At 57.5% G+C, this 19,870-nt stretch overlaps 1 protein-coding gene across 1 annotated transcript in view; it reads left to right on the top strand.

Annotated features, from left to right (window-relative positions):
• The window catches only part of WNT10A (Wnt family member 10A), a 47,662-nt gene that overhangs the window by 17,566 nt on the left and 10,226 nt on the right, over nt 1-19,870 (top strand). The window contains exon 3 of the mRNA XM_077829929.1: nt 8,483-8,859. Coding sequence (XP_077686055.1) covers nt 8,483-8,859 — 377 coding nt within the window. The remainder of the gene's footprint in view (nt 1-8,482; nt 8,860-19,870) is intronic.

Here is a 19,870-nt window from a genome sequence, read left to right as displayed (position 1 = left end):
CCAGAGTCTGCGTAGGCTTGGGCTGTAACATCCTCTGTCGTCGCAGCAGGGTTGTGGTGACCCAGGCTGTGCCGTCGGGGCCTTATGCCTACCGTGGACCTAGAACTCCTCCGTAAACATGCCGAGTGTCCCTGGGGCAGGGTTATTCACGCTTTCCTGTGCCGTCCATGGATGGGCTCCTGGGAAGTGCCTCTGCCAAGAGAGGGGAAGTGACTGTGGCCGTTGCCTGCAGCCGCACTGCTCCGTTTCTGATCCCTGGTGGGTTCCAATGTGGTTCTGGTGGAACGCGGACTGCCGACAACACTTAAAACAGACCCATGCTCACATTATAACTGCAGTGCTTAGCGACAGCCAGACCTAGGGTGCCCAAGAGTTCCCATGCTCACACCCCCTTTTTTCAGTTGCTCAAAACCTTCCCCTTTTGGCCTGCAATTTTTTCAGGTTTGGGCTCCGTCCAAGCATGAATCTTTTTGGAAAGTTTGAGCAAAACTGGGGCCATCGTTACTGAGAACAGGTGGGGAGGGACAGCCATGGGCCTCCTTGTGAAAGACCGATATCACCGCCGTTTTAAACGGCTCTTCCTCTGAAGCCGGTGGAGCTAGAAAAGGAGGGTTTGGCAGAGAACTGGGCCTGAAGGAGGAGACGTACATGATGTGCTGGTGAAAATTGTCCTTGACTCGGCTGGCTCGTAAGGGTTAGAAAGAAATCACTGTTTGCAGATGCCCTGGAGTTCATTTTCTAATAACCGTGATGGTGCTTTGCTTTGTAACAACGACCCCCCCGTGTTCTCCGCAAGGACGCACTGGTGTGGCTGCGTTAGCGGAAAACATTGCACTGTTAACCTTGGGCACTGGAAGAGGCAGGGGCCTGGGGAATGAGTTTGTCAGACGGTACAGAAGAGGCCGCGAGCAGATTCTGATTGCTTTTAAGCAGCGTCTCGTTTATTTTACACCGGTGCATTTTAAAAATGAACGCGCAAATCGGCAGCGTGGCGTTCCGTTCAGGTTTCGGAGCTGCATTTCGCGTCCGTCTCATAAGATCATAGTAGCTTGCTAAGCAGATGGCAATGAATCACTGAAAAGCTTTGTGAAGCTTGCTAAGTACCCAATAAATACACCAGGGGACATTTGCACCTCACCGTGGGCGGCCATCAAAGCAGTTTCTCCTCTAATGGCACAACCGTGGCTGGCAAACCAGGTGGGCCGTCTCGCGGATCTGCCCCCCAGTGGGTCTGGCAGTCACAGACGTTGCCAGGCCCGAGATAGGGGCCTGTCATGCCTGCAAACAGGGAGAGCCAGGCGCAGGCCAGGTGGAACCACGCTCGTGCTGCAATGTGTCTAGCTACCCTGGTCCCAGGCTCAGACCAGAGCTGCTGCGACCGTTTTCATCGAAAGCCGTCTTTCGACGGAAACCCTGGATGTTTTTGGACACCCCCCTCCCAACCCTCTGTTTGGATCAAGAATGTTCCGCGTAGTTGTTGAAAAACCCGACGCCCCCCCAAAGCGAAAAAAGCAAAAAGCAAAAACAACAAAAAATTTCAGGGCTTTCAACAAGAACCCAAAGTATTGCAGCAACAACGGGAAATACCCACTGGTGCCGCGTCTCTCGTGGGGAAGGAACCCTGAGTTCCCAGCTGGCCCGTCTCAGAACCTCAGTGAGAAAAGCCAGCAGGTCTGGTGCGGAGGGGCTGGGGGGGCCGCCGCGTCCCCTACCTTGCAGTGGTTTCCATCATGCACAGGGTTCACCCCCCACTATACACATTGTTCCAGCCCCCCGATCTGAAGCAGCTTTGATTAATGGTCCCTGCTCAGCACCCCTACCAGCTGCACCCCAGATCTGCCGCCTGCAGAGATCCCCAGCCCGTGCTGTTAGTGGGGGGGCGGGGAGGGGGGCGCAGTCTGAAGCTGCTGTTGCTGGAGTTCTCCGTCCGCGGAGCTCTAATGACATCCAGCTGGAGCGTCTCCCCCGGCACGCCGCGTGCTCCCTGCAGGCTGTGGCTGGCACAAGGCGAGCTTCCCAGCTGGGCATCACTTTCACAGGCCATTTCAGGGCCTTGCGGGAGCTGGCTCAGCTGGGGGGCCTGCAAGAACATGCTGTTTGCTTTCATGTTCTCCCCATGGCTTGGCCCTCACCAGCCACCTCGGAAGGGGAGAAGGTGGGGGGATTAGCATGGGAGCGCATGGGGCGGATCCCGATTACCGAGGCTGCAAGACGGAGCCCTTAGATGGTCTTGCCCCTCTTTCTCTTTTAGCCTCTGTTCAGAAGCTAGCGCCCCGCGCTACCCGCTGCTCTGATACCAGCCCCCCCTTCCCACTGCTGTCCCCAGAGCGCCCTTCACTTGTTCGACATTCTCCTGGCATTGAGTGTGACGGGGCCTGATCCTGGGCTCTACGCTCTGCTTTGACTCTGGCTCTGGCTGGATTATGCCTGCCCCATCGGAATCCCCAGCAAAGCCCCCAACCCCCATACAGCCCCCAGCCCTGTACAGCCCCCAACGCCCATATAGGCCCTAGCCCCCGTTCAGCTCCCAACCACTGTACAGCCCCCAGTCCGCCTACAGCCCCCAGCCCCAGGCCCTGTTCAGCCGCCAGCCCCCATACAGCCCCCAACCCCATACAGCCCTCAAACCCCATTCAGTCCTCAAACCCCATACAGCCCCCAGGCACCGTACAGCCCCCATGCCAATGGAAAAGATGCTGCTGGAGGCCAAAGGACGGAAGACAGGTCACACACTGGCCCCTCCTGCCCCAGCTCTCGCCATGCGCCCACGGTGTACGGCACACCCACGCCGCGGCTCTTTCCCAGCTGGTGGAAGCAGCCCAGGGGCACCGCTGGGTTCGCACACTCACTGGGAGCTCTTGCCCCAGCTCTCAGGCAGAGCAGGGTGGCTGTGGTCAGTGGGGCTCTGCGGCTGCCCCGGGCAGACAGGGAAGAATTGTTGGGGACGTAGAAGTGGGTGGCAACCTGGGCAGTGGTGACCATGAGATGGTCGAGTTCAGGATCCTGACAAAAGGCAGAAAGGAGAGCGGCAGAACACAGACCCTGGCCTTCAGAAAAGCAGACTGTGACTCCCGCAGGGAACTGATGGGCAGGATCCCCTGGGAGGCTAATGTGAGGGGGAAAGGAGCCCAGGAGAGCTGGCTGTATTTTAAAGAATCCTTATTGAAGGCCCAGGAACAAACCATCCTGATGTGCAGAAAGAAGAGCAAATATGGCAGGCGACCAGCTTGGCTTAACAGTGAAATCTTCGGTGAACACAAAACACAAAAAGGAAGCTTACAAGAAGTGGAAACTTGGACAGATGACTAGGGAGGAGTATAAAAATATTGCTCGAGCATGCAGGGGTGTAATCAGGAAGGCCAAAACACAACTGGAGTTGCAGCTAGCAAGGGATGTGAAGGGGAACAAGAAGGGTTTCTACAGGTATGTTAGCAACAAGAAGGTCAGGGAAAGTGTGGGCCCCTTGCTGGATGGGGGAGGCAACCTAGTGACAGAGGATGTGGAAAAAGCTGAAATACTCAATGCTTTTTTTGCTTCGGTCTTCACAGACAAGGTCAGCTCCCAGACTGCTGCACTGGGCAGCACAGCATGGGGAGGAGGTGACCAGCCCTCAGTGGTGAAAGAACAGGTTAAGGACTATTTAGAAAAGCTGGACGTGCACAAGTCCATGGGGCTGGATGCTCTGCATCTGAGGGTGCTGAGGGAGTTGGCGGATGTGATTGCAGAGCCATTGGCCATTATCTTTGAAAACTCACGGCAATCGGGGGAGGTCCCGGATGATTGGGAAAAGGCAAATATAGTGCCCATCTTTAAAAAAGGCAAGAAGGAGAATCCAGGGAACTACAGACCGATCAGCCTCACCTCACCCTGGAAAAATCATGGAGCAGGTCCTCAATGAATCCATTTTGAAACACTTGGAGGAGAGGAAGGTGATCAGGAACAGTCAACATGGATCCACCAAGGGCAAGTCATGCCTGACCAACCTGATTGCCTTCTGTGATGAGATAACTGGCTCTGTGAATATGGGGAAAGCAGTGGACATGATATACCTTGACTTTAGCAAAGCTTTTGATACGGTCTCCCACAGTATTCTTGCCAGCAAGTTAAAGAAGTATGGGCTGGATGAATGGACTATGAAGTGGATAGAAAGCTGGCTAGATCGTCAAGCTCAACGGGTAGTGATCAAAGACTCCATGTCTAGTTGGCAGCTGGTATCAAGTGGAGTGCCCCAAGGGTCGGTCCTGGGGCCGGTTTTGTTCAATATCTTCATAAGTGATCTGGAGGATGGTGTGGATTGCACCCTCAGCAAGTTTGCAGATGACACTAAACTGGGAGGAGAGGTAGATACACTGAAGGGTAGGGATAGGGTCCAGACTGACCTAGACAAATTAGAGGATTGGGCCAAAAGAAATCTGATGAGGTTCAACAAGGACAAGTGCAGAGTCCTGCGCTTAGGACGGAAGAATCCAATGCACCGCTACAGACTAGGGACCGAATGGCTCGGCAGCAGTTCTGCAGAAGAGGACCTAGGGGTTACAGTGGTTGAGAAGCTGGATATGAGTCAACAGTGTGCCCTTGTTGCCAAGAAGGCTAACGGCAAATTGGGCTGCATTAGTAGGAGCATTGCCAGCAGATCGAGGGAAGTGATTATTCCCCTCTATTCGGCATTGATGAGGCCACATCTGGAGTACTGCTTCCAGTTTTGGGCCCCCCCACTACAGAAGGGGTGTGACAAACTGGAGAGAGTCCAGTGGAGGGCAGTGAAAATGATCAGGGGGCTGGAACACATGACTTATGAGGAGAGGCTGAGGGAACTGGGATTGTTTAGTCTGCAGAAGAGAAGAATGAGGGGGGATTTGATAGCTGCTTTCAACTACCTGAAGGGGGGTCCAAAGAGGATGGAGCTCGGCTGTTCTCAGTGGTGGCAGATGACAGAACGAGGAGTAATGGTCTCAAGTTGCAGTGCGGGAGGTCTAGGTTGGATGTTAGGAAAAACTTTTTCACTAGGAGGGTGGTGAAGCACTGGAATGGGTTCCCTAGGGAGGTGGTGGAATCTCCATCCTTAGAGGTTTTTAAGGCCCGGCTTGACAAAGCCCTGGCTGGGGTGATTTAGTTGGGGTTGGTCCTGCTTTGAGCAGGGGGTTGGACTAGATGATCTCCTGAGGTCTCTTCCAACCCTGATATCTATGATTCTATGACGCCCTGGGGGGCATGGAGCAAGGCAGTGAGTTGGGGGTTGCTGGTTAAGACCAATGCTGCCTTGGACACCCCCCCATCCCCACCCCAGGTGAGCTGTGGTGGGCAGAAGGCTGGCGTGGGGATTGAGCCAGGAGGCCCAGTCCGAGGGGTAGGGAACACAGGATCCACACCAGGCGGCTGTCCTGGGGACCCCGATCGCATACTGTCCTGTGTGCTCCAAGCGGGAGCCTGCCCAGCAGAGCAGTTGTCCGTTTCCGGGCTGCCCTGGCGGCCTCGCCCTGTGAAAGCCGAGCTCCCTTCCTCACCCGGACATCAGCCTGGGAGGGGCTCTTTGACCCCTTGCAGCTCTCGCTTCCCCTCGAGGCATCTGAGCAGTGGGGGCCGGGGGACAAGGGCTTGGGCAGGACTCCTGGGTTCTGTGGCCTACTCTTCTGCTCACTGACCTTGCGTGACCTCGGGGAAGGCACCTCCCAGCTCCAGGCTCCAGTTTTCCCGTCTGTCCAAGGAGACTCGCGATCCTGACCGGTCTTCACAGGGCGCTGCAGGCTTCTTCTTAGTGCAGGTGGTACCGCAGGATTCATCACCGAACGTGGTCTGTTGGTTGGATCGTTAGCTTCCCCGGCTCGGGCCGGGCACTGATGGGGAGCATGACGTGAACACTGATCCATGACCCCAGGAACCAGCTTTCCAAAGGAAGGGGCTAGAGCACCAGCCCTGGAGAGAAACACCAGTGGATAAGCCGGATTCCTCTCCCCACCTTAGCCCTGGTGGGTGCAGTGGGTGGGACTCAGGAGTTGCAGCTCCTGGAACCCCGGGCGGCCCGACCTGGTGTGAATTAGAGCCATGAAGATCACGGAGGAGCTCTGCTCGGCCCCAGCCCCTCCCTCGCCTTCAGCTGGCGTTTACACATTTTAATTAGTTTAATTTAATTGGAATGAATACTTAACAATCTAAACATTTTCAGGGCTGCCCACAACCTTTCGACCCGGACCATGGTTTCCGCAGGAAGCTTTCGGCCTGTTGGAAAATCTTCAGCTCTCCAAAGCCGACAGATTTTCGGCTTTTTGTTGGAAATCACCAAAAAATCTGAATGGGAATTTGGAAGGAACCCCCCCACCGATTTTCCCCCTCCAAATTTCCCACACAAAATAATCTGCATTTTCTGAGCAGCCCAGTGTGGAGGACGGCAAAGCCTCCACTGCCAGCTCCGTAGGCGAGTCCCCTGCGCAGGGAGTTCCCTGACGGTGTCTCCAGCAGCTTGACACCCCCTGCACCCCACGGAGCAGAGACTCCAGCCCTAGGTCAGATCAAACCAATCACTCTGCTCCCAGGCAGGGCGATGAACAAAGCAGAGAGAGGGAGGGGAAGGGTAACCCAGTGGTTAGAGCTGTATCCTGTGACTTGGGAGACTCTGGGTCAGGTCCCCATTCTGCCACAGGTTTCTCATGTGACCTCTTGGGCAAGTCACATAATCTGGCCTCAGTTTCCCATCTGCACCATGGGGGATTGTGATGCAGAAAGCAAACATCTGCAAAGCTGCATCCTCCTTACCCCCTCCTTTGCCACCGGCACTGCTATGCTGAGACAATGCCCGCTGTGCGCTTTCCTTGAACTCCTGTCAGTCTCCACCTGATATGTGTGAATCCAGGACTTTTCTCTCGCCTCTCGAACATGCCAGCTGCCCCGGGCCGTCTCCTCTGCTGCCGGCGAGCCAGTCGGGGGCAGCATGAAATGCCCTCTGTGGAATGGGAGCGCCACCTTGGCAGACATACTGGCTCCTACCAGAAGGGGTCGCACCCTGCAAAGGGGGTCCCTTCCGGAGCAGCTCATTCTTACTGTTGGAGCCTGCCCTCCCTGCTCCCCTGAAATGCAGCCCCCCGACCCAGTGGAGGAAGGGGTCCCTGAATCATGCCTGCGGCGTGGTGGGAGGGCGCTGCCAAGGCGCTACCAGATCTCTGCCCCCAAGGGCTTACAGTGAAAGGGCAACAGAAGCAGACAAGACAAGAGGGAACACAGAGCAGGGAGTGACTCTCAGAGCATGGAGGAGTCCCACCAAGGCGGGATTCTCGCAGCGCTGGGCACGTTCCAGCCACGTGGGGAGACGCAGGGGGCAGGAAGCAGGGGGCAGGGGAGAGATGGACGGAGACAGGGCTGGAGGTATGGAGAGCTTGGACGGGAAGGAGATCTGGCTTGAGCTGTGATGCAGAAGCAGCGTGGGACCTAGGGCAGCAGGCGAGGGGCCGCAGGGGGTTGGGGGGGCCTGCGGAAGGGGCACCCGACCAGGAATCAGGAGGTCTCAGTTTCGCTCCTTTATCTGCCACTGCCTCACTGTGAGAGCTGGGGGGAGTCCCCTGCCCTGGCCCTGCCTCAGTTCCCCCTCACTGCAAAGTGACAGTGATGATACCGACCCAGCTTTGCAAGGAGCTTTGCACTCTGTGGAGGGAAGGGCTGTGGCAGGGCTGTCTGCTGTGGGGGGGTGGGGGAGGGCAGCAGACGGACCATGGGCTGGGCAGGCCAGAAAGCAGAAGGTTGCAGCAGGAGAGAGCCCAGCCTAGGCTTGGCGATCGGGGTGGGGTGAAAGGGGTGAGACGTTGGGAGCTGGGGTGGGAGGGCAGGAAGGGAGGGAGTGAGAGAGGCGCTCCAGGCTGCGTGGGTGCAGGGCAGGGGGCTGGAGGGGTCCCCGGAGAAGGGGCCGGGGGGATGGTGGGAGGCACAGCATAGAAAGAAGCAGAGACACCTTCAACCCCTGTGGATTGGACCCTCCGCGGGTGCCTGTGGGCCTGTGCTGTCCTTGGCATCCCCTCCCCACCCCCCCGTGGGTGAACCCCTGTCGTCCCCTCCCCCGGGGCAGCACTGAGCGCCTTGCTCAGCGCTTAGAGGGGAAGAAGCAGTGCCAGGCACTCGGTGGGGCCCCAGGTGTGCCCCCTCGTGGGAGGGCTGCCTGGCTCCCGGGGGCCGGGGGGAGGCTCTCGGAAGGTCGCCCCCCTCGGCACTTCCCCGGGGCCAGGGTGAGGGGCCTCAGGGCAGGCATCACCACATCCCAGCAGCTCCCAGCCCCACTGGCGCCGACCGGCCTCCGTGCTGGAGACCTCAGCAGAGCCCAGGGCGTTCTGGAGGCCGAACCAGGCCTTGTCGCCGCCCCGGCTGGCCCGTCGGTCTGCTGGGACACCCTGACTCCTCTGGGCTGGGCTGACCCCCCCGGTGCCCCGTCCTGCCTGTCCCCCGGCCGGACCCCCTGCTTTCCCAGCCTCTGACTGACCCCCCGCCCTTCGCTTCCTCGCAGGCTTCCGGGAGAGCGCCTTTGCCTACGCCATTGCGGCCGCCGGGGTGGTGCACGCCGTCTCCAACGCCTGCGCCCTCGGCAAGCTGCAGGCCTGCGGCTGCGACCAGAAGCGCCGGGGGGACGAGGAAGCCTTCCGCATGAAGCTGCACCGGCTCCAGCTGGAGGCCATGAACCGGGGCAAAGGGATGGTGCACGGGGTCCGCCTGGAGCACATGCCGGCCGAGGCCCCAGGGCTCCAGGACTCCTGGGAGTGGGGGGGCTGCAGCCCCGATATGGACTATGGGGAGAAGTTTTCCAAGGATTTCCTCGACTCCCGGGAAACCTACAGGGACATCCACTCCCGCATGAGGCTGCACAACAACCGTGTCGGCCGGCAGGTGAGTCCGTGCGCGCTGCGGGCAGATCTCCCCTGGGGGGCGCCGTGGTGCACAGGGGCAGCACTGGGGGACACCCCCCTGCTCGATGCCTCTGCGAGGGGCAGCCAGGGCAGGTTCCTGGAATGGGGGGCGGGGGAAGCTGCTCACGCCCACAGCTGCTCGAAATGTTGTTGTTGAATGAAAATTTTGACCTGAAACGGCCTTTCCACCTAGGGTGACCAGTTGTCCCAATTTTATAGGGACCATCGTGATTTTGGGGTCTTTTTCTTATAGAGGCTCCTATTACCCCCCACCCCCGTCCCGATTTTTCACACTTGCTGTCTGGTCGCCCTATTCCACCAAGCTGGCGTTTCTGCCAGAAAACTCCCACTTTCCTCTGCGTCTTTTGGAAGCATTTCTCCGCATTTTGTTTTGGTGGGGAAAATCCCCCCTTCTCCCTCCCTTTGGGTTTAAATCCCCTGCTCTCTTTTCCCACCTCGAGGGAAGCAAATCATCTGAAAAGATTCAGAGCGAAGCAGAGTCGGGATTGTTTTGGTTGGGTTCTGGGTTGTCTGACAGAGACAGGAATTGGGGTTTGGTTTGGGGCACCTCAGCCAGACCAGGCTGGAAAAGAGAGCCTGGGACTCCCCCGCTTTGCAAACATCTTCCTCTTGCGGGAGCCGTGGCATCTTTGCCAGAGAGACCCGCTCTGCACCGGGGGGCTTGCTCCTCGCACCGTCACACGGCTGCACAGCCCCGCGGAGGGCATCACATGATCAGAAGCTCTTTGCACTTCTGCAGGGCGCCTTCCAGTCCATCCCCATTAGCCCCCATCTGGGCTGCGTGGCTCTGGGCGTTGGGCAGACGGATCAGGATGGCCCCTGCCCCAGAGAGCTGCCAGGCCACAGGTCGGACAGGGCGCGATCGGTAGAGGAAACAGGCAGAGAGGGGGAACAATAAGCCGAGAGCAGCAGAGAAGCAGCAGCCCCAGCTCAGCACTTGCTGGGCCAAGGCTGGGTGGGAGGGGTTGGCTGGCGCCGCAATAGAGGTGGGTTTTCAGGAGGGAGCTGAGGTAGCGGTTGCACTAATGCTGACGGGACGTTTGTCCCGTGTATGGACATTGGGGGGGGAGGGGATGTCCCACCACCCACCACTGAGCGGCAGCCCCCTCGGGGTGTGACGTGGCAGCTGGTTCACAGTGCTCAGCAGGGTAGGACGGGACCTGGAGAACAAGAGCTGCGGGGGCACTTTGGGGGCAGAATGGAATCGCCCCACTTGGAATTTGGCCAGGCTTTGCTGGAAAGGCTTCAAGGGAGCCACAGCCCTTGGGGGCCAGGAAGCTGTGTGTGCAGGTGGGCAGGTGTGCATGTGTGGGTGTGTCCATGCACACCGGAGGGGTCAGCAAAGCAAAGATGGCCTGGTGCACAAGGGTGCAGGGGCGGCGAGTTATATACACTCATGGTGCCTGGGCTCCACCAATATTCAGGGCCCGGGGGCCCGGCTCCACCAATGTTTGGGGCCAGGTCTCTCCCTCGGCCCTGCCTGCCGCCCGCCTGCAGCTCCCCCAAGTGTCCCCCGGCCCCCACTTGCTGCCCCCACTCTCCTCCCCTGGCCCCAGAGACTGCGGCTCATGCTGACTCTGCTCTGCAGGCTCCCCGCATCAACTGCTGCTGCAGGGTCCTAGTGCCCCCTATTCACTAACGGCAGGGCAGACTGCCCTTACCCTGTCCTTCTGCCCTAGCCCTGAGCCTCTCCAACACCCCAAACCCCTCAACCCCAGCCCCAGCCAGAGCCCTCATCCCCCTGCACCCTAATCCTCTGCCTCAGCCCTGAGCCCCCTCCCACACCCCAAGCCTCTCATCCTCAGCCCCACAGCCCTCACCCCTGCAGCCCCTCCTATCCCCAAACTCCCTCCCAGCAGTTGTGGCTGTGCAGGCTGGAGAAGCAGAGATCCCCACCATGCAGGCAGGGACTCCTTCCCGTGGGGCCGGCCTGAGGGCAAATAGCACCCTGGGCGAACTGCCTGCGGGAAGAGGGGACAAAACCCCACACAGACCTTTAAAGCCTTTCAACCAATAGGAATGCAATATGCAAATAAACTAAAGTATGTCATCAGGCAATTAACATAAGAACCTAAGAACCCTGGGAGACACCACTATTTACCACTATTCATTCTGAAAACTGACCATTTATTCCTACCCTTTGTTTCCTATCTTTTAACCGGTTACTGATCCATGAAAGGACCTTCCCTCTTATCCTGTGGCAGCTTACTTTGCTTAAGAGACTTTGGTGAGGGACCTTGTCAAAGGTTTTCTGAAAATCTAAATACACTAGATCCACTGGATCCTCCTTGTCCACATGCTTGTTGACCCCTTCAAAGAATTCTAATAGATTGGTGAGGCCTGATTTCCCTTTACAAAAAAAATGTTGGTTTCAGAGTAACAGCCGTGTTAGTCTGTATTCGCAAAAAGAAAAGGAGTACTTGTGGCACCTTAGAGACTAACCAATTTATTTGAGCATGAGCTTTCGTGAGCTACAGCTCACTTCATCAGATGCATACCGTGGAAACTGCAGCCAAAAAAAATGTTGACTCTTCCCCAACAAATTATGTTCATTTCTGTGTCTGACAATTTTGTTCTTTACTATCGTTTCAACCAGTTTGCCCGGTACTGAAGTCAGGCTTACCGGCCTGTAATTGCTGGGATCGCCTCTGGAGCCTTTTTTAAAAATTGGCATCACATTAGCTACCCTCCAGTCATCTGGTAGCTGATTTAAATGATAGGTTACAGATGACAGTAAGTAGTCCTGCACTTTCACATTTGAGTTCCTTCAGAACTCTTGGGGGATCCCATCTGGCCCTGGTGACTTATTGCTGTTTAGTTTATCAGTTTGTTCCAAACCCTCCTCTAGTGACACGATTGGCTTAGTTATTGGTGCTGTCACAGCTGCCCCTCCTCCAGCTCTCAGCTGTTCAGATCTGACTGCAAATCCCCCCAAAACCTCTAATCTGGGGGTTTCTTTTCTTCGAGCGGAACCATACAACCCGTATCCCTGCAGGCGACCCACGGCGGAGGGACTCGCTGAATAGAATTTTTAAAAAAGTGTGTTCTTTATTTTATTATTCTTTCTATTACAGTTGCATCTGGGAACCCCAGGCCCGGAGCAGGGCCCCATTCTGCTAGTCACTGGGCAGTGCAGACAAGTAAAACTTTCCCCATACGCTCAGACTCTAGGTGGTCTTTGGGAAGCTCTCGTGCAATTGCTGCGTTGCTGATCCGCGAGCTCCATCAGTCTTCTCCTCAGCTAGTCGAAACACAGACCAGCGGGTTGGCCCCCTTGCTCCGCAAGGATTTCCCATCTGAGGCCACGCTGGTGCCAGCTCTCGTTGCTCAGACTTTGGTGCTTTTGCCAAACGGATTTGTTTGTTTTGTCCCTGTAACAAATTAGTAGCCACCTAGGAACTTTGCTGAGGCAGCCGGGATCAAACTCAGGGTGTGTCTACACAGCAAAGAAAACCCTCTGGCTGGCCAGTGCCAGCCCATGCGGGCTCACGGGGCTCAGGCTGTGGGGCTGTTCCTTTGCTGTGTAGACGCCCGGGCTTGGGCTGGAGCCCGAACTCTGGGACCCTCCCACCCTGCAGGGTCCGAGAGCTCAAGTCAGCTGGCACAAGCTGTGGGTGTCTAGCTGCTGTGCAGACATATCCTCAAAGTCTTTTGCTTCAAGTCCACAAGCCCCTAAGATAAAGGAGAATCCCACTTCACTCTTAACAGTATAGACCCTATGACACACAGCTGAGGAGTTCTGATTCCATCCAATACAGGACAGTGTAGAGTAGCAAGTAAGGGCTTGATTCTCCCATGTGCTTCATTCTGAACAGGCAGTATGTGTGTAAAACACATGCTCACACGCACACACACACAGAGCCCTTTCATAATGAAGCCCATGGGAGAATCAGGCCCTTGCTTGCTGCTTCACATGGGCTGTCCTAGTCTGCTCATAGTCCTACCCACAGTTCAGGTTCTCTAACACCTCCCATTATAAGGCCCTATTTTCAGTCGCTTATAACTTTGCCAAACTTCAACCATCCAAGCTGACATTTTCAAAGCTGGGCATCTGCCTCAGGCTGCATTTTCCTGAACAGGTTCAGCAGAAATGGTGCAGCCCTTTCCGAGAACGAGAGGAGGGGACAATATATTGTTCTGTCCCTGTTAAAACAATTCATAGGGCCTTTTGTTTGAGAAGTTCTAGTGTGTCCGCGCTTTGGCACAGGGGCTTAAAATTTGGTGGGGAGGTCACCCTGGTCACTGGGATGAGTCTTTTATTATTCCCAAGAAAAGCTGCCCAAATTTGGCCAAGTTATAGGCCTCTGAAAAATCTCAGTTTACACGTGCTTGGTAGAACCTTGTTAGAGTTCCGCAGCTAAATTTCCCATTGATTCCAACCTCACTGAGCACGCTCAGTCCCCTTTCAGCTTCTACATGTGACCGGACAGCCACATGCGCCATCCCCACACAGTGGCTGAACGTGCTCCAGCCCAGATTTTCCCTGCATTTGCTCCTCCTGGCTGCCAGTCTTGCCAGAGGTTGCAGTGTCAGCCAGGCCCTGTACTGACATCAGGGAGCCTGTGTATATCCTGGGTCCTCAGTTACCCCCCTGCTGGACCCAGGAAGTGTAGAGGAGGAAAACGCCTGATTTGAATACCGAAGGGACAAAAGAGCCATAATGCATACACACAAGGGGGCTGAATTAAGGTTATGTGGGCGCCCTTCCTTCTGGTATTTCCTAACTTTTGACTGCTCAGTGTTGCAACCTCAGTGTTCTCTAAACATAGTGTGTGTAATAATGTAGCAGAAGAGGAAGCTGGGATGTGGAGCGGGCCCAGGGTTCTGGTGGCTCTTGCGTTGCTCGTGTGGTTACTGGGATGCCATCAGAACACCTGTATGTGGGTCGGCTTGTGGATCATTTTTACCAGCTACCAGTGTAATAGCCTGTGTATGCTCTGGGCAATACACACACTGTGTGCACACCCACACAGCTGCCTAGCGGGGGTTAATATAGGTCTCTACCCCCAAGCAAGGAGAGACCACACAATTGGTCACACCACAAGTAACAGTTGGTGCAGGCTGTGACAGATGCTCAGAACTCTGAGTCCCCTTAAGGGCAGAAGGGACCACCATGGTTAGCTAGTGCGGCCTCCTGTCTAACACAGGTGTTCTGGGGCATTGCACCATGAGATTACTCTAGTAACAAGGGGCGAATGGTATGCAGAGTCCTCTGAGCCAGACATGGACCCTGCTTGTGGCTTCTCTGTGGCTAGCAGGCGGGGAACCATTTTATCTAACTCAAGCCCAGTGCGGCCGCGGGGCTGGTGTGACAATGTGACACAGCAGGGAGGGGGAGTGTTGACCTGGGAATGTGGCAGGGGAGTTTCAATGGGAGACCTGAGAGCCTGTCACCTGAGCCAGGAGGGGGAGGGGGAGGTAACACCTCTGCCTGGGAATGTGAACAGAGGCTGCAGCAGAGAACCTGCTGGGGGGGTTTAGTTTCAATTTGGGGCTGGGTGGAGGAACGCAGGGAACCCCAGTGCTGGGGTCTAAGCTCCCTGCTCCCCCAGAAGGATTTGACTGAGGGGTCCTGGGTGTACCCACAAGCTCTGTTTTGGACTGTGTTCCTGTTGTCCAATAAACCTTCTGTTTTACTGGCTGGCTGAGAGTCTCAGTGAATCCCAGGAAGAGGGGTGCAGGGCCTGGACTCCCCCACACTCCGTGACAACTGGTGGCAGCGGTGGGATGTACTGCACCCCGTGGGCGGCGCTTCCTGCAGTAAGTGACTGGGGAACAGTAAAACGAAGGGGGATTGACGGGGACCAGGCGTGCTGAAGATTCAGAGAGAGACAGTTTCAGGGGGCGGTTAACCCCTGGGAGTGTGTGACCAGAGAGAAGGACTTTTGCAGTAACAGGGTCCCCCGGGGGATTGCAGCGAGCGGTCCCAGAGGCGGAGGAGTCTGCAGCTCGACCCTGGCAAAAAGGTGGTGACCTCAAGAAGGACTGGCACCCTCGGGGTTTTTCCTGGAAACCGTGGGAAGCTGCCCAGCCTGCGAGTGGCCAGCAGGGAGATGTACGCTAAACGCCTTAAGAGCGACCTGGTGGAGCTGTGCAGGCAGAGGGGGCTGCGCATTGGGAGGTCCACCAAGGAACAGCTGATTGCCCAGTTGGAGGAGAGGGATCGCTTGGATGACCCGATCCCTGTCCCTGAGGGAAGCCGCCCGGCAGATGCAGCATGGGCCCTGGGGCCTGACCGGGCTGGGAGGGGTCAGACTGCTGCCAAGGACATCCCAAGACCCTTCCTACCTATGCCTGGGGGAGGGGTTGGGGGAAGCCCAGCGAATATCGAAGGCACCCTGACCCCGGCAGCCAGCAGGGGATCCTCCCGGCGGAGCTCCCCATCCCTGGAGCGGAGGCGGCTGGAATGGGAGAGGGAGATGAAAATGAGGGAGCTGGAGGATCATGAAAAACAAGGTAAGCATGAGCAGGAGGAGAAGGAGCGGGAACATCAGGAGAAGGAGAAACAAAGACAGCATGAACTGGAGCTGGCCAGGCTGAGGAGCAGTGGGGCCCCGGCTGTGGTGAGTGCGGGGGGACCCAAGACTGCAAGGAGCTTTGATAAGTGCTTCCTGGCCCAGCGGAAGGAGGGGGAGGACATAGATGCTTCCTGACGGCCTTTGAGAATGCCTGCGAGATGCACAGGGTTGACCCTGCAGACAGGCTCCAGTTTCTCACCCCCTTACTGGACCCCAAAGCCGTGGAGGTGTACAGCCGAATGACAGGGGCGGAGGCAGGGGACTATGAACTGTTCAAACAGGCCCTGCTCCGTGAGTTTGGGCTGACCCCCGAGATGTACCGGAGAAGGTTCCGGAGTCAGCGTAAAACGCCTGAGGTCACCTACCTACAACTGGTCAACCCGATGCAGGGATATGCCCGCAAGTGGACAGCTGGGGCCCAAGCTAAAGAGGACCTGCTTGACCTAATCATACTGGAGCAACTGTATGAACAGTGCCCTTCCGACCTGAGGCTGTGGTTGGTGGACAAAAAGCTGGAGAACCCCCAGCACGCAGGGCAGCTGGCCGACGAGTTTGTGAACAGTCGGTCGGGGGTAGCCGGGAGGAGTCCCAAAAGAACAGGCCCCCCCCGATTCAGAGAGAATGGGACCTCCCAGCGGGGAAATGTGGAGAACCTCCTCCCAAGGGGAACGCCTGGCGTCGGGCCCCTCCGACCCGCTCGAGGGGACCAACGTGACCTGAGCTGCTATCACTGTGGCCAGAGAGGCCACGTACGGACCCAGTGCCCCAGGCTCAGGGACAGACTGAGCAGACCCAACCTACCCAGGGTTAACTGAGTAGGGACTCAGCTGGACGAGGGGAAGACGGCCCAGGCAAGGGGGGCTGCCAGTTTACCACCTGCTCACGAGGGAAGAGTACCCCCGGCCAGCTCCGCCAGAGGGCTGGAGGCTCTGGACTCAGGGTGCTCGGTTTACAGGGTGGGCGCGGGGCTGTCCCTCCGGAGAGAGTGCCTTGTTCCCCTGGAGGTGGATGGGAGGAAGGTCAATGGATACTGGGATACGGGCGCGGAGGTGACGCTGGCCCGGCCCGAGGTGGTGGCCCCAGATCGGGTGGTGCCCAACACCCACCTGACCCTGACGGCGGTGGGCAGGACTCCATTTAAGGTGCCCGTGGCAAGGGTACACCTGAAATGGGGGGCAAGGAGGGCCCCAAGGATGTGGGGGTACACCACCATTTGCCCACTGAGGTTTTGATGGGGGGAGACCTAGAGGACTGGCCAAGCAAGCCCCAGACCGCCCTGGTTGTGACCCGTAGCCAGAGCCGGCGAGGGGCACTGCACCCTGACCTTGGGGAGGGTACCACACCGGAGGCGCAGGACCCTACCCTGGTGGGGAGGGAGCGCCGAGGGGCACGGCTCAGAGAGGCTGAGGCCTCAGGCCTGGCCACTGAGGGGGAACCGGGCCCCATCCCTTCCCCAGCCGCTGAGTTCCAGGCCGAGTTGAGGAAAGATCCCTCCTTGCGGAAGCTCAGGGACCTGGCCGACCTCAGTGTGGGATGGGCCACAAGGAGAGGCTGCCAGGAGAGGTTCCTGTGGGAGAAGGGGTTCCTGTACCGAGAATGGGCTCCCACAAGGGAAGTGGAGTCCTGTGGGATCAGGAGGCAGCTGGTGGTCCCCCAGAAGTATCACCGCAAGCTCCTGTACCTGGCCCATGACATCCCCCTCGCAGGGCACCAGGGAATCCGGCGCACCCGGCAGAGGTTGCTACAGAACTTTTACTGGCCCGGGGTCTTTACCACAGTCCGGCAGTATTGCCGAGCCTGTGACCCCTGTCAGAGGGTGGGGAAGGCCCGGGACAAGGGGAAAGCGGCTTTGAGACCTTTGCCCATCATAGAGGAGCCTTTCCAGAAGGTGGCCATGGACATCGTGGGGCCTCTCAGCAAGACGACCCGGTCGGGGAAGAAATACATTCTGGTGGTGGTAGATTTTGCCACCCGCTACCCCGAGGCAGTGCCCTTAGCTTCCATTGAAGCAGACACCGTGGCCGATGCGCTCCTGACCATTTTCAGCCGAGTGGGGTTCCCCAAGGAAGTCTTGACAGACCAAGGCTCCAACTTCATGTCGGCCCTGCTCCGGTGCTTGTGGGAGAAATGTGGGGTCCGGCACGACTGGGCCTCAGCTTATCACCCCCAGTCCAATGGGCTGGTGGAGAGGTTCAACGGGACGCTAAAGATGATGCTGAAAACCTTTATGAACCAGCACCCTCAGGACTGGGACAAGTACTTACCTCACCTGCTGTTCGCGTACAGGGAGGTGCCCCAGGAGTCTACCGGATTTTCGCCTTTCGAACTGTTATATGGCAGGAGGGTGAGGGGCCCCCTGGACCTGATAAGAGACGAGTAGGAGGGGAAGGCCACTCCCGATGGAGAGTCAGTGGTGGAGTATGTCCTGATCTTCCGAGAGAGACTGGCTGAACTCATGGGCCTGGCCAGGGAGAATCTGGCCAGAGCCCAGAGGAAGCAGAAGGTCTGGTATGACCGCACGGCGCGGGCCCGGGCCTACGCCACCGGGGATCAGGTGATGGTTCTCATCCCCGTGAGAAAGAACAAACTACAGGCCGCCTGGGAGGGCCCTTTCAAGGTTGTCAAGCAGTTCAATGAGGTAAACTATGTGGTGGAGCTGTCGAACCAGGCGCACCTCTGCCGGGGGTACCATGTGAACATGATGAAGCCATATTATGCCAAGGGGAATGTGGTGTTGGCCGTGTGTGGACAGTGGGAGGAGCAGGGAGATGACCCTTTAGTAGATCTATTCCCTGGGACCAGAGCTGGTTCCCCCCTGGAAACAATTCCCCTCTCGGATCAGCTAACCCTGCCCAGCAAGCTGAGGTCAGGGGGGTGCTGCATCCGTACCAACAGCTGTTTTCCAACCAGCCTGGACACACTAATCTGACTGTCCACCGGGTGCAGACAGGGTCGCACCTGCCGATAAGATGCTCCCCCTTCCGAGTCACAGGGAAAACTGCTCAGGACCTGGAAAGAGAGGTCCGGGACATGCTGGCTTTGGGGGTGATCCAGCCATCGGCCAGCCCTTGGGCCTCGCCAGTGGTGCTGGTCCCCAAAAAGGATGGGTCGGTCCGGTTCTGTGTGGACTATTGGAAGCTCAATGCCATCACTGTATCTGATGCCTACCCCATGCCCAGGCCGGACGAGCTCCTAGACAAGCTGGGAGGAGCTCGGTACCTTACCACCATGGACCTTACAAAGGGCTACTGGCAAGTGCCGCTGGATGCAGATGCCCGGCTGAAATCGGCCTTTATCACCCCTCTGGGGCTCTATGAGTTCCTGACCCTGCCTTTCGGCCTCAAGGGAGCGCCGGCCACCTTCCAGCGCCTAGTGGACCAGCTCCTGAGGGGGATGGAGAGTTTTGCCGTGGCGTATATTGATGACATCTGTGTCTTTAGCCAGACCTGGGAGGACCACGTGTCCCAGGTTAGACAAGTGCTGGACCGACTCCAGGGGGCTGGGCTGACTGTAAAAGCGGAGAAGTGCAAGGTGGGGATGGCGGAAGTATCTTACCTGGGCCATCGGGTGGGGAGCGGCCACCTAAAGCCGGAACCAGCCAAGGTGGAGGTGATCAGAGACTGTCCCGCTCCCCACACCAAAAAGCAGGTCCAAGGCTTTATTGGGATGGCAGGATACTACCGAAGATTTGTGCCCCACTTTAGCGCCATCGCCACCCCCATCACTGAGCTATGCAAGAAGGGGAAGCCAGACAAGGTGGTCTGGACCGAGCAGTGCCAGGAGGCTTTCCGGGCGCTGAAGGAGGCTCTGGTCAGTGGCCCAGTTTGGGCAAACCCAGACTTTGACAAGCCCTTTGTGGTGTTCACCGACGCCTCAGACACGGGGCTGGGGGCGATGTTAATGCAGGAGGATGAAAAGGGGGAGAGACACCCCATCGTGTACCTGAGCAAGAAGTTGCTACCCCGGGAGCAACACTACGCGGCCATCGAGAAGGAGTGCCTGGCCATGGTGTGGGCCCTCAAGAAACTAGAGCCCTATCTCTTCGGGCGACACTTCACCGTGTACACCGACCACTCTCCCCTGACCTGGCTGCACCAGATGAAAGGAGCCAACGCCAAACTCCTGAGATGGAGCCTGCTCCTGCAGGATTACGACATGGACGTGGTCCACGTGAAGGGAAATGCCAACCTGATAGCGGATGCGCTGTCCCGGAGAGGGGGCCCCGAACTTCCCCAGGTCACTGGTCACAGTGACCCCGCTCAGTTCAGTCTCGAAGGGAGGAGAGATGTGATGCAGCAGGGTGGGGGGAGCGTTGACCTGGGAATGTGGCAGGGGAGTTTCAATGGGAGACCTGAGAGCCTGTCACCTGAGCCAGGCGGGGGACGGGGAGGTAACACCTCTGCCCGGGAATGTGAACAGAAGCTGCAGAAGGGAGCCTGCTGGGGTGCATTT

The sequence above is a fragment of the Eretmochelys imbricata genome, chromosome 11 (assembly GCF_965152235.1).
Source record: "Eretmochelys imbricata isolate rEreImb1 chromosome 11, rEreImb1.hap1, whole genome shotgun sequence".
Taxonomy (NCBI): Eukaryota; Metazoa; Chordata; order Testudines; family Cheloniidae; genus Eretmochelys; species Eretmochelys imbricata.
The sequence above is the reverse complement of the archived record's forward strand: the minus strand, read 5'-3'. Positions and strand labels throughout refer to the sequence as shown.